General features: G+C 40.1%; 3 protein-coding genes across 3 annotated transcripts; 1 reads left to right on the top strand and 2 right to left on the bottom strand.

The window, feature by feature from the left end:
• Positions 1–2,197: 2,197 nt before the first annotated feature.
• LOC310938784 (putative nuclease HARBI1) lies at positions 2,198–4,147 on the bottom strand (the record flags this gene model as incomplete). Its single annotated transcript, XM_083903403.1, has 2 exons — positions 2,198–2,628; positions 3,469–4,147. The coding sequence occupies 2 exons, from the start codon at positions 4,145–4,147 to the stop codon at positions 2,198–2,200; spliced, it is 1,110 nt and encodes a 369-aa protein (XP_083759529.1).
• A 505-nt stretch (positions 4,148–4,652) lies between these two features.
• pigp (phosphatidylinositol glycan anchor biosynthesis, class P) lies at positions 4,653–7,540 on the bottom strand. The gene is made up of 5 exons (XM_083904185.1): positions 7,400–7,540; positions 7,225–7,309; positions 6,262–6,334; positions 5,997–6,115; positions 4,653–5,145 (listed from the first exon to the last, which is right to left on the bottom strand). The coding sequence occupies exons 2-5, from the start codon at positions 7,304–7,306 to the stop codon at positions 5,030–5,032; spliced, it is 390 nt and encodes a 129-aa protein (XP_083760311.1). The 5' UTR covers positions 7,307–7,309; positions 7,400–7,540; the 3' UTR covers positions 4,653–5,029.
• A 577-nt stretch (positions 7,541–8,117) lies between these two features.
• On the top strand, positions 8,118–13,026 carry rexo4 (REX4 homolog, 3'-5' exonuclease). The gene is made up of 8 exons (XM_083904182.1): positions 8,118–8,299; positions 8,397–8,734; positions 8,828–8,971; positions 10,518–10,711; positions 10,826–10,914; positions 11,010–11,084; positions 12,108–12,182; positions 12,354–13,026. Exons 2-8 carry the CDS (start codon positions 8,688–8,690, stop codon positions 12,495–12,497), a joined length of 768 nt encoding a protein of 255 aa, XP_083760308.1. The 5' UTR covers positions 8,118–8,299; positions 8,397–8,687; the 3' UTR covers positions 12,498–13,026.
• The last annotated feature ends 420 nt before the right edge of the window (positions 13,027–13,446 follow it).

Raw genomic sequence — 13,446 nt, 5'->3', positions numbered from 1 at the left:
AATATTTGTTCAGTACTTCCTCCATGACCAGAGCACAGACTCCTTCTGACAGTCACTGGACTGAAATACAGCGGCAGCATTTCCCTGGTAATTGTTGGAGATTAACCCACAATTTTAGGATTGCTAACCCCGGACTTCCACTGGATGCGTTACAGCCGCGTCACGTCAGCGCCGCGGTTCTGCTTCGTCCTCTGCCCAGCGTCAATCCCCACCAGGCGCGTTACGGCAGCGACGCGGAGCCTTGGGAGCCAGCGGTATTCACGGAAGATCACGCGATAATCTTGAACGGACGCGAGTTCGCGAGATCCCGCGATAGACTGTGTGTATAAAGGAAACAACAACACAGCTTCTTTTCATTCTCCGACGTGGAAAACTGTTGATCTGGTGTCATAAATGATTTTATGTTTCTCCACTTGAACAATCAGTCTCTCGTCGTACATTACTCTCCGAGTAATATAATTACTCTCTGAGTAATGTACGAAAGGCATCGTCTCCGAGACGCTCTGATTAATTGTCTGTTGACCTGGCAGCACCGGTGACGAAGTAATGTTGATGTGAAGTTGTGACAGGCTATATGACCTGCGTGTTGTGTTTTATTTTGAAAGTGGGGCGGAAATGTTTTACTTTGATTCTGTGTCGCTTTTCCTGTCTGGTGCGAGTTTTAATTTACGAGGTTCAGCAGCGGCAACGGCAAAAACAGAACTGCTACCTATCGATGGCGCTGCGGCGCGGCAAGCCGCTTCTGGGACACTGCTGAGACGCGCCGCATCGCGTCTGGTGGAAATGCTCTCATTGATTAGAATGGAAGTGATTTGCAACGGCGACCGCGCCGCTGACGTTCCGCGGCTGTAACGCGTCCAGTGGAAATCCAGAAATCCAAGTCTTTTTAACTGATCAACAGTTTGGCATTGTTCGGCTTGATTCTTGTGTCGGGCGTCTCTCCCTGCGACGGCACTACTAACAAAAGGACCTGGTACCAGGTACTATAGTGGAAACGCAACTTAACCATGCCGTGGTGAGGCTATTCCAGAGAGCTAGCACCATGATAAGATGGCTTCTTAATTGACATGGTGCTAGCTTACTGTTAGCATACCTGGTTTACCAGCTAGCTAGCGACTGTAAAACACTTTGATTATAGATGCTAGTTAAAATCCTAGATTAACTCCAACTCATAATATCATCAAAACGCACTTGACTTTATGTCACATTTGGCCTCAATGTGTGGCTTCAGTCGTTCAGGCTTCGAGAAATCATCTGTGATGTGATGGAGGAATGCAAGGTGCATATAGGGACGGGGAGGAATGGTACTTAACCAAATATTAAAGCTATAATTACCTTTCTTGCATGTCTCACAGCACTTAGTAAAAATTTGAACATGAACAACTCCGCCTCCCTCCAGGGCGGGAACAGTGGTGGCCATGTGCATGCACGATTCATTAGCAGCCTGGAGGTGTGGAGTGGTGAGGTTCTCTTCTCTGCTCTGACTGTAGGCTGGGACTGCAGAGGTTACTGTGCTTTGGGAGGTGATCCCGGCAACATACGCTGCTTGTTGAGCTTAGAAACTGCAGAGTGATACATGCTTTCATGTGAGAGTCTCCAAACACCACAAAATGTCAGCAGATTTAGCGACGAAGTCGCCATGTTGGCAACACTGCTCTGTCAGAGAGGCGCTGGACTCGCAAGTTGTGACAGCGATCGGTGAGGCGCACGACAGATGACAGAGAGGAAGCTCAGCCAATTATTTTATTTGGTCCGAATAATTTTTTTTGGTCATACTTTTATCATAATATGAGAATTAAATAATTATAAGTTTCAAAACCTGGTGGGTTTATCTTACGGGTTAAGTGTTAAGAAAAGTGTAAAAATGCAAGAAAGGTAAGTATAGCTTTAAGTCCCCAACCTTCAATTTGTGAAAATTGAAAAGTTTTCAATTAAAGAAATTCCCAGCACTATGCAAAACCGACTTGGTAACCTGTAGCTGACAGCTTAACCAGATACAGCCCAATACCAACAAGGTGAATGGGTGCTTGTCACCCGAGAGACACCCTTCATTCATTAAACTGATTCCCCACTAGTCTTTGTATTCTGGGACAAGGACAGTGGTCAAATTCATTGGCAGAGTCTACAACTGTAGCTCTTCAAAGCTCTTCTCTAAACCAACAATTACTTGCTTGCTTCCTGGAGCAAACAAAGATGCTCACTCCTTCTCCTCAGTAACATTGTCACCCGGTGGCTCCTGGCTGCTGGACCCTGAAGAGAAGACCTCATCGATGATTTTCTGTCTGGCTTTCACAGCCTCTGGACAGATCTCTACTGGCACCGATTGCTGCTTGCCTGGATGCAGTGGTTCGATTTTTCCGGCAGCTGGTGGGGGAGGCACCGAGAACTTCTTAGCGATGTTGTGCAGGACGCTGCACGCCTGAATGATGTTACACTTCTTGTTCAAAGTGGCTTCTTGTGCAAAGCCAAGTTGCATCAGACACCTGAAGCGTCTCTTCATGGAGCCCAGCGTCTTCCGCATGATGTCCAGGACCTTCTCATGGGACTCGTTGAAGCGAATCTCACCGTCGCTTACGGGATCCGGCAGAGGAGTCAAGATGTGTTTGCTTAAGTGGTAGCCTTTACCACCTCGGAGAGAAACACAAGATAATGCAGCTGTCGATTAGAATGTCTTTCCCATAAATGAATGTAGCAATGTAAGTATATATTAATAATCATTAATATCCTGACAGAAGGTTTTATGTTAGATTTTGGATATGGTAATATTGTGATGTCCTCTCCTGGTTTTAAAGGCTGATTAAGTAAGGATATAGGAAGCATTTAGTCAAGTATGACATTTCCGTTATACAATTGGAAACGAATAATGGAATTGTTCATGCCGTTCCCTAATTCTAATGTCTCTATATCATTGGTTCTCAAAGTGCGGCCCGGGGGCCAATGGCGGCCCGCATAAACATTTCTGGCGGCCCAAAATGAATTATAGTTGATAGTTTTAATCCAGGAGGTACTAAGCTTGTTAAATGTTTATTGGACATTACTGGATGCAGACCAATAAGTGTAAACAAAAATACTGGGTATTTACCTGGTTTCTATATGGTGAATTTTAGTGTATTATTGGGTTATAAGCTGGTAATAAGCAGGTAGCTACAGCCCCCAATTACTAGCTATTTACCCAGTAAATATATGGTAACAGAAATGTGTTACCGGGTATTAACCTGTTATTAGAAGGTAAGAACAATGGCCAAAATACTGGGTAATTATCCAGTAAATTATAAAGCTTTATTATATTAATGCTTAAATTACTTAACGCTAAACTGTAGAACTGAAATCTGGTCATTAAAATGATTACAAATGGGATTTATTTCTGTTTTTTTTCCTTTGGTGGCCCTCAGTCCAATGTTGGGTTCCTAAAGTGGCCCTCGGGTATCAAAACGTTGAGAACCCCTGCTCTATTGTGTTGTGTCTTACCAACGAGCCAGTTGAATTGCTTCTCGATGTCTTTGCCCTGGTCTGATGACTCCCACATCTCCTGCTCGAACGTGCTGCCCACGCAGCACTGGTCCACGCTCAGGATGTTCCCCTCAGAGTCGCAGATGATCTGGCTCACCACAGAAGTGTAACCCTGGCTGTTGACGAAAGACCTGAATGAGCTCTTCTCGTACGGAGAGGCTCTGATCTTGAAGTGAGCCGGAGCCAGGATTCCCACCACGTGAGGAATACCACTCAGTCTCTCGAACAGATACGCGACTTTACTTCGCGCTTCCCGGTTCCGTGGGAACAAGATGAACTGGTCGGATATGCCCACGATGATGCCCGAGACCGTGGCGACGATGTAAGAAGCGCGGTCCGTGTTCTTGAGCCCGACCCTGTCCAGCACCGCGGGGGACGACACTCCCTGCGCGTAGTAGTTGAGCGCCACCATCACCATGGCGTCCACGGTCAGGTCGACTTGCTCCACAGTGACCGTCTTCATGCGGAGGCGGATGGAGTCGGTGATGAAAGTGATGCAGGGTCTGGTGAGGTGGAAGAGCTGGAACAAAGTTTCGTCGTCATATTCGTCGAAGCAGTTCGGAGTCTCACAATCTTCTGTACCATTTTGGAGCAGCTCCTCCTGCACCATGAGCCACACTGGGAGAGCGAAGGCCATTCGAAAACACTTTTTAGCGTCCGGGGTGTCACTAAAACCACACACTCTCTCTTTCTTCACCGTTCGTGTTTATATGTTGTCTCTTTTTCTCCCCTTCTGTCTTCTTCTTGGCGGTTGGCAAACAACATAAGGCGCATTACCGCCACCTTGTGGAGTGGGGTACTAATGCCTACAACCGTGTTCAAGTGAAAGTCCGCCATCTAGTGGACAGAGGAATGCCAAACACCAATCTGCTAGAAGAACTTGTATTATTAAGAATATTAAAATTATCAAATAGAAGTCTAAATTATTAGATTTAAAAATCATTAAATGATGAGGCAAAACCAAAATAAAGAGAATCGAAAATCAAGCTTTATTAACCATAAAGTACACTTTTTTCCCAAACACATATTTATTTAGAGAGATATAGAATGTGCATCATAATCCATTTAAAATGCTGAACTTTATGATTATCTATTATATCACATATATATATTTTACAATAAAATCTCAATGTCATCGTAGTTTTATATTATATGGTATACTGTATTATAACTTACTGTACACAATGTGACATATTGCACAATTTACACACTGCACTGATTTATGTTTATATTTCTCTTTTGTAATTAATTAATTAATTGCCATTTTTCTCTAAAATGTATTTGTTTCTTTGCTCATGTTTCCTCCTCATGTACTCCTCATACAGTATAAAGCTATGCCTAGCAATCAACCCAATTCTGATTCTAATTTAAGTGCATGCATTAAGTCTTTAATTATTGAAAATAAAACCATGCTACATATCTTTGTTTCTCTGTTAAGAACTCACAAACAAAACACATCTGTTTGGTCCCACTACAGGAGCTTTCACTTCTACGCTGCATCCAGCAGAAATCTGGCTCATCATTGTTTCGGCGACAAGTAAAACATTTTGTTGACTTCAGAGATGGAAACATCTCTCAGTCGCGGTATTTTCTCCCTCTGGTCGTCTTCTGTCATCTGGCTTCTTGCGTACACATCTGGGGCAGAGAGGTGTCATGAGGGTCATTTATTTAACACAGTTGAAGAAATAACAGAGCTACATCAGCTGTAATGACATCCACACTTTATGCAAGTCCTTGCATGATTAGCCAGCCTCAAAAGATGATTAATCATTTAACAATGACTTGAGGAGAAGGGTTGGGAATTAAAAAGTTGCACTTTGCACTCCTTATCGAACATGTACGGTAAGACATTAAATGTTTAACAATTTGTTCCCATTTGTTTTTTTGACATGTTTCAAAATAAATACATTTCATTCCATTCCATTATAAATAATAACCAATTACTATATCCACAAAGATCACTACTCAAAATCACTGTTCCGTTATTGCTGAATATAGCTAATTCTAAATCTTTGCCCTTTTATTAATTTTATTGTTGTTTTTTTTAAATATAATTTTCATTTATTCTCTGCAAACATAAATTTCATACATCATATATTCAAATATAAATGCTTATATATAAGAGATGGAAAACTAAATTATTTGTAAGCTCCCATTGTATACACAATTATTTGTATTGGTTATTTGTACTTAAATTAAACTGGTATTTTTCTTATATACAGTATGAGCTCTTTTTGAATGTAAAATATTGAGTGAGTGAGTTAATTATTTAAAAAAGAGCATTGTTAGGGTCACTGCATGATTTCTTGTGCTTTCAAAATGCTTGTCTTGTTCCCAATCTGATTTCTTAGATAACAGTTCCTGGTTCCTATTATAGTCCATTATATGATTACAGTCAGTACAGTCTTGGACTATTGTTGCTATATAGTGATTTTTTTTTACCAGCTAACCAGTAGGTCACACTTAGCATAGGGACAACTCCTGACCTGTGACATTGTCCACAGAGTCGAGTGGAGCCGTGTTGTTCATGTTCACTCCAAACAGCAACAACACACATATCATCAATGCAACCAGCAGATAGATCGGCACTGCAAGAGCCCAATATCTACAGACAAAGACAAAATGTTTCACTGAACAATCAGAGAGCTTGGAGTACATTGTCAAGTACATTTTCAGAGATGTGCCGTCTATTCAGTCAAGGGAAGGAAATAGTAAATTGTTCTTGGATAACCGCTGTCTCATTGAACTTACTTTTGAGGCCAGTAAGTGAGCCCTACCGAATGAAGCCACCGCTCCGGTACGAAAGCCCACAGGCAATACAGAACTGTGAAGAGGAGAAAGGAAAGCATGTGTAATTCATTCATTGGGTACGGCATTATCCTCCACCTGAGGGTCGCAGTCAGAATTCACCTCTGCATGTTTTTTTGTACTGTGAGAATAAATCAAAACCCAAAGAAAACCCACACATATTCAGGGACAACATGCAAACTTCAAACAGAAACATCCTCGGACCGCAATGCAAACCCAGGTCTTTTTACAGTGAGGAAACAGTGCTAGCTACTACTCTGCTGGTTGGCCCATAGACCATCATATTTTTATTGTTACTATTGTTTTTGTATTGTGTCTTGTAAAGAGAGCTAACATTCTTGGAAAGGTACATCATTTTATACCACTTTCATCTAACCCCATGCAATAAAAACTGCAAGATTGTGTTCATTGTGTTAATGAAGGTAAAGCTTTCCATTGTTTTTCCACTCAATTTAATGATGGGTTTCTCCCCAGGAGACAATCTAAGAGCTCCTAAAGTCATTAAAGCTGGGGTAATGAAGATAATGTAAATAAATAGACATTAATATTTAAAAATACACTTTAAGTGCATGCTGGTTAAGTTATTGTCTCCTATTTGTAGGCTACAAATTACACTCTTGTGTTTTAAGAGCTCCTATTTTTAATACACGTCTGGGTTAACACATGAAACCTGATTTTAAAAAGTTACACTCACTGAATTGCATAATTGCAGTGTTGTATGGGCTTGTGTGTGTGGATTAATGATACTGTACAATTGTTACATTTATTTTAAACGTGATCGATATTGGAAGATAATAATCTGAAATCAGAAATGTGTGTGTGTGTGTGTGTGTGTGTGTGTGTGTGTGTGTGTGTGTGTGTGTGTGTGTGTGTGTGTGTGGGGGGGGGGGGGGGGGGGTGACTCACAGAAGCTGAACTGTGAGCCGAGATACAGAACAAAACCGTAAATGGCTCTCTCAGGCAGAGGAGAGGGAGAGCTTTCCACCATGATCTGAAAACACATCACAACATCATCAACACTGAGACACGACTGAGTAATCAATGCTTGTTAATCAACAGAAAGCTGCAGACAGTTACGTACCTATAAACACGTTTCCTTCATTTAGCTTTGCACATAACCAAAGCTTTACAAAATATTTCCTCAAAACGCGCGACACATACGTGTATGTTAATGTAACAGTATAATTCACAAACTCAACATTTCATATAACATATATATTTGTATATCATGTCATCGATTTGCGTCCATGTTGTCCGACGCAAATTTCAGTTCGGTGTCAAACAGTCTTACACTGTGTTCCGGGTCTGGAATACAATGTAAAAAAAATAGGACAAAAGGAGACAATTAATCGTATCAATACTACCATCTAACTTATGAATTTGAGTTATACATGTGACACCGCTGTCTTCGAATTGTTAATGGTTTATGTGTAATACGACGAGCTTGTGTCACAGTTACGGCGTATTCTGAGTGGACACATTTAGTTGTTGCACAGCCCGGAAGTAAACGGTCCAGCATGGCTTTCGAGCTCCTGACGTCTTTTACATAAACGTCAGCTGTTTTTGTTTTAATACGTTGATTAAGATATCTGAGCGGGTATTATTTGTTGGCCTGGCTACACGTTCAATGTATTATTTCACAGTTTGATAACGTTGACCGGGACTCCGTAGTAGCGTCGACTAGGAACCAAGTGACAAGTCTGTGGTGGTCCAACGTGGCTTATCAAGGACTGAACAGCAAGTAAGAGCAACTATTTTACAAAAAGTGGCCATAATGTCAACTGTAAAGTCCAAGAAAACACACTCTGCAGCGAAAGGACAACAAATTTCTGAAAAGAATAACAACAATGTAAATAAGAAAAAGAAGTTCTGGTTTAAAGACAAGGTTAAAATTAAAAAGTTTCCCCCAAACAACCAACGGAAAGTGGAACCTCCAAAAGATGCTCAACACTTCTCTGCCAACTGGAAAACATTGCAAGAGGTAAGAGTTTGGTCTGTGTGTATATTTCTGCTGTTCCTGTGTGTATATCGTCTACCGTCGTTTCCTTAACACTGCTGACTATTTTCATCTTCCTCAGATTTTAAAAGCAAGTGAGCCTGAAAAAAAACAGCCTGTGGCATTGACAAATCAGACTGGCTCACTTCAAAAAAAGGAGGCTAAAGAAAATTCTTCAATAAATATTTCTAAGAAAAACACCAGTCCCAAACAGACAGAGACTGGCAAAAAAGGGAAGCAGAAAACGGGGTCAGACAGCGTTGTTTCCAAGGACACGCATGTCAATGCAAAGGTTCCAGCCGTCTCATCATCATCACAACACTCCATTGCTCCTAAAAGGAAAAGCAGCAGTGGAAATTCAAGCAGTGAGCACATGGTGAAAAAAAAGAAGCTTGTGGTTGCAGAGAAGAAACCTACAGAGTAAATATCTACAAAACTCTTGCTTCCTCCAATATTTACCTCTGCAATAATTGTGACTGCTAACTTCTATCTTGTTGCTCTTTGCTCCTGTAGAGATGACCTGTGGTTTGATGATGTAGACCCGGACGACATCGAGGCGACGGTCGGATCAGAGGCAGCAGACATCATGAGGAAAAAGCAGCACATTCTTACCAAGGATGCAGAGCGCGCTCTGGTCAAGGAGAAAGCCTTCGAGGGGTGAGTCAGGACAAAGAAGAAAGTTGGTAAAAAGTTGAAAAAAGTTAACGCAAAATTTTCCTGTCAAAATCAATCTCACCATGTCCCTTTAAAGGCTCCGTGTAAACATGACACCATGTAAGGAAATTACTTTGTCCATTACAAAATTACTCTTAATGCTGGTGTACATATGACCTATGGCAATGCAAATTCTAGTGTCCTTACTGAGTCACCTGCCAAGTTTGAAGCCTGGCAACTAAGTGACCTGTAGGATGGCACACGGATGACAGTTTGAAGTTCCTTGCATTTATAGATAGATCTGACATGCATACATTCCAATGAATAATGTCATTGCACACAAATATACTTGCAGAGACATAAAAGCAGATAATTGTCATTGACCTGCATTGATGTATTTGATAAGGTGAATTTTAAGAATGAGCAATAGAATATTTACTCATAATATGATCATATATTTTGAAATATTACGGTACTTTTTCTTAAAGGAATAATCAAAAATCATATACATATACATAAATAAAATAATTTGCCACGTCTATTTTTGGCACAAAACAGAAAGTGAATGTGTTATAGAATCTCTGCCATACAAAAAAAATCCAATATTCAAATCCAATATTGCCACTAGAACTGATTTGAAATAATTTGACGTTTGTAATTAGCAAATTGCCATGGCTGCAATTTACGTTTTATGTAAACAACCATCCACTCTCACCTACTGGTATACTGGATACTGGTTCATAACAAAAACCGGTTTTATATATATATTTTTTAATTATATTAATTTTTCATTTCCCCTAAGGAACGTGGTGCAGCAAAACACTGTTAGAGGATAATTTTCACTGTTAATGGCTTAGCTAAAGAAGTAACTGTGGTAGTAATTATAGCAATTAACACTTTACTCCACCGACTTAGCAGAAAACATATATTAGAGTACAAAAATGTATGTAGTTACGTTAACAAACACACCTGCACCATTCCCTCTCTCACTTGACCACTCAATACGAGCACACACACACACTCAAATGTGCGTCTCTCTTGCTGGAGCACACACTCGTGTTCATGCATAAACAAAAATACCTTTCTATACAATTAAACTGTTGAAATTTAGAAAAATACTGTGATACAAAGTTCTGCCCATATCAGCCAGCACTGCTGGTGCCCAAAGGGAAGGGTGCCAAAAATTGAACATTAGGGACTGGTTATTTTAGTACTATTCCTTATGGAAACACAGAAAGATGTGTACCATACCTTACTGTACCAAACCAATGTTAGAAACACGGCTATAGAGAAGCCATTTTAATTTTGTTGTATGAACATACACTGACAATAAAGGCAATGGTGGTATAAAAACACTAGTATTAGTATTAGTAATAGTAATAAGTAATAGTATAACTAGTATAGTAGATAGAGAGACGGTGAGATAGAGTTCATTACCCGCTTACTTTTCAAAATAAAAGCAGAGGAAATGTTTATTTTCAGCTTTAACTCACCAGGCATGTTGCCATACTACCAATGACTTTTCACTCTTGTTATTTGCCCCAAAAAGTCTCACCAAAGCTGTGGCGATTGATTGTGAGATGGTGGGAGTTGGTCCAGACGGAGAAGACAGTATCTTAGCGCGCGCATCCCTCGTGAATCAGTTTGGGAAATGCATCTATGACAAATACGTCAAACCCACAGAGAGGGTGACGGACTACAGGACAGCCGTCAGTGGCATCCGACCACAGGACATCGAAGATGGTGAGTCAGGGATTTTATTGACAAATGAATGAACAGAAAACTGAATCTAAAACATGTTTTTATGTTTTGCTCTAAAATGTCTTCATTTAATTATCCATGTTTTTGTCACTGCAGGAGAAGATGTGCTAGTTGTCCAGAGGGAGGTAGCAGAGATCCTGCAAGGCAGGATTGTGGTTGGACATGCCATACACAATGATTTAAAGGTAAAGATACGTGTATTACCTCAGTGAGGACTATTTCTTTAAAGAGTTTTTTTTTTTTTTTTAGGGTTTTCACCAGTGTCGAACCTTTGTTTCAGATTTTACTCTTGGATCACCCCAAAAAGAAAATCCGGGACACTCAGAAGTATAAACCATTTAAAAAGATTGCTAAGGTAAATGTATGACACGGCCTAACTTGTGTTTACGAACTGTATTGATGTGACTGCTAAAAACCTGTTGGTTCACCACAAAAGGACTGTTGAAAAGGGCTGTTTGCTGTGATGTACAGCAGTGGTAAGGTTTCTTGAATGCATCTTGAAGCCGCTCTTTTAACATCAACACAGTGTTTTGGGTTAGCTGCTCCTGTTAACATATGAAATTAGATTTGTGTCAATATTTTCAAACAACATTTTTCATGGAGCAAGCAACCCTTTATGAATTGAGCAAATAAAATATAAAATATCAATTTAATCATTCAAAAATATTGTTTTTTATCTCTTTGAAAATACACCTTTTGTTTGTTTGCGCCAACTCTTTTGCGTTTGCACTCCCTCACTTGTTTTTGCGCCGTTATTTTTTGTTTGCGATTCTGACCATGGGCGGGACAGGATTGTTAGATTGTCTACCAAGTTTTAGAGCAACAGCTCTAGATACTTACAATTATTTTGTTGTATGTCGACGGGGAAACCTTGGGGAAAGAGTTCCAGACAAATTGTAAGTAATTATGTCACCTGGTCTGTCGACAAAAAACAATTCACCTCAAGATACATATTTTTAAGTGCTGAATATATGGCTGTATATTATTTTAATTATAATAATCGTCCTTGTTTTTAACAATAACAATTCCACATTTTGCATTCAGTATATAATTTACCTGTTTGGAACCTCTGTGTGAATGGACATTGCATTGGTATGATATAATGACAATTATCCACACAGTCATACTCTGCACTGAGACCATGGTGATTTCAAACTGGTGTAAGTCTAGTCTGAGCTGACGTGAGATTTGACCAATGTCCTCATTGATAAATCCTGATCTTTTTGGGTGTGTGCACGTTTGCGAGCTCTGAAACATCGTCCATTTTTTGTATGGACTGTACAATGATAATTTGCTGTTATTGCGATTGCTCTACAGACGAAGGTCCTTGACCTAGACTTGAAATTTAAGTGATAATGATGTGATTTTCCTCTTGTAGAGTGGTCGGCCCTCGTTGAAAGTCCTCTGCAAAGAAGTCCTTAACGTGAAGGTCCAGCAGGGTGAACATTCATCTGTAAGTCATACAAAGCTCTTCACTGCCTGTTTATTTATTCTTTTTTGGCAATAAGTCTTTTTGTTGCAGTAATAACAGTACATGTACTAACTAATGTATAGTTGCACCAAACTAGAAAAAAAAACAGCGTCTGTAAGTAATCTTGCTCCTCTTGCAACCACTGTTGTCCAGGTCCAAGATGCCCAGGCCACCATGAGGCTCTACACCATGGTGAAAAAGCAGTGGGAAGCAGAGATTAAAGCCAGTCACAAGAACAAAGACTCGGACAAGAAAATTGAAAAGAGAAAACCCAAATTGCCTAAGAACAAGGACTGAAATCCCATGGGATTATAAACTCATAGTAAATCTGCATTAGGACAGATGATTTCATTATATCCTGAGAAAAACAGAGGAAGATGATGTGACTTAACGGCACCTGATGTGGAAAGACTTAAGACGGTATAAGGCTTTATCCACGCAGAAGAAGTACTTGAAGATCTTTTTTGTTCTTCATAAACATGGCATCATTCCAAGAAATGCCTTCATCCCCTCAAAACCACTCTCAACGCTGTACTACATGTCACACCTGTACATGGACCTGTGACGCTGTCACAGAAGTACACAAAAAACTTGAGCGGAAGATGCAGAGCATTTGCTCATTGTAGACAAACTCCAAACAGCAGGAGCAGAAGAACAAGACAACGATGAAGATGGTGAAATGAAAGATCAAGAAAGAAGAGGGACTATGACACCATCATTATCACAAACACTGTAACAAATCCAGGACTGTTGTTTTTCCCTCAAATATTCAGGGTGTAACTTCCAATTTCCAGTTTTTTTATTGTCTTTGTTTTGGAATGATTTGCCTGGTTTGTTGTTTGTTAGTTTTCCGTCACTGTATTACATTTCTCACCCATAAATCATTTTACCAGTGGCCAAATGTTTGATTTGTCTGTTTTGTCCAGTGGTGGCTCATCAATAGGAGGCACTGGCTCACTGTCTGACATGAAGAAGAATCACAGACCTCCAATGATAGCGAGTAAAAGGTCTAATTGGCACCAAAAATGTAGATTTAAAATTGCCTTCGAGATGCTGAGAGGTGACACACATGGACTACTCAGACCATGGAGTTTCCCTATGGAATTAGATTTGTGTCAATATGACCAAACAACACTTCAGGGATCGAATCAACACTTTTTTAAGAAGCAACAAAAATCTTGATTTAATCGTTCAAAAATATTGTATTTCGTTGTTTGAAAATACAGTTTTTCTTTGCGCTGTGGTT

This window comes from Microchirus variegatus, assembly GCF_963457635.1.
Source record: "Microchirus variegatus genome assembly, chromosome: 17".
NCBI lineage: Eukaryota > Metazoa > Chordata > Actinopteri > Pleuronectiformes > Soleidae > Microchirus > Microchirus variegatus.
This window is presented reverse-complemented; position numbering and strand designations above follow the sequence as displayed.

What these genes read in the sequence shown, in the direction of transcription:
- pigp (XM_083904185.1), bottom strand. Translation starts at nt 7,306, where the DNA reads ATGGTGGAAAGCTCTCCCTCTCCTCTGCCTGAGAGAGCCATTTACGGT. An exon ending in CTCACTTACTGGCCTCAAAA is followed by an intron (nt 6,116 to 6,261) that starts GTAAGTTCAATG and finishes CTTTGTCTGTAG; the next exon opens with ATATTGGGCTCTTGCAGTGC. An exon ending in CTCTGTGGACAATGTCACAG is followed by an intron (nt 5,146 to 5,996) that starts GTCAGGAGTTGT and finishes TCTCTGCCCCAG; the next exon opens with ATGTGTACGCAAGAAGCCAG.
- rexo4 (XM_083904182.1), top strand. Translation starts at nt 8,688, where the DNA reads ATGGTGAAAAAAAAGAAGCTTGTGGTTGCAGAGAAGAAACCTACAGA. An exon ending in ACCACAGGACATCGAAGATG is followed by an intron (nt 10,712 to 10,825) that starts GTGAGTCAGGGA and finishes TTGTCACTGCAG; the next exon opens with GAGAAGATGTGCTAGTTGTC. An exon ending in AGCAGGGTGAACATTCATCT is followed by an intron (nt 12,183 to 12,353) that starts GTAAGTCATACA and finishes ACTGTTGTCCAG; the next exon opens with GTCCAAGATGCCCAGGCCAC.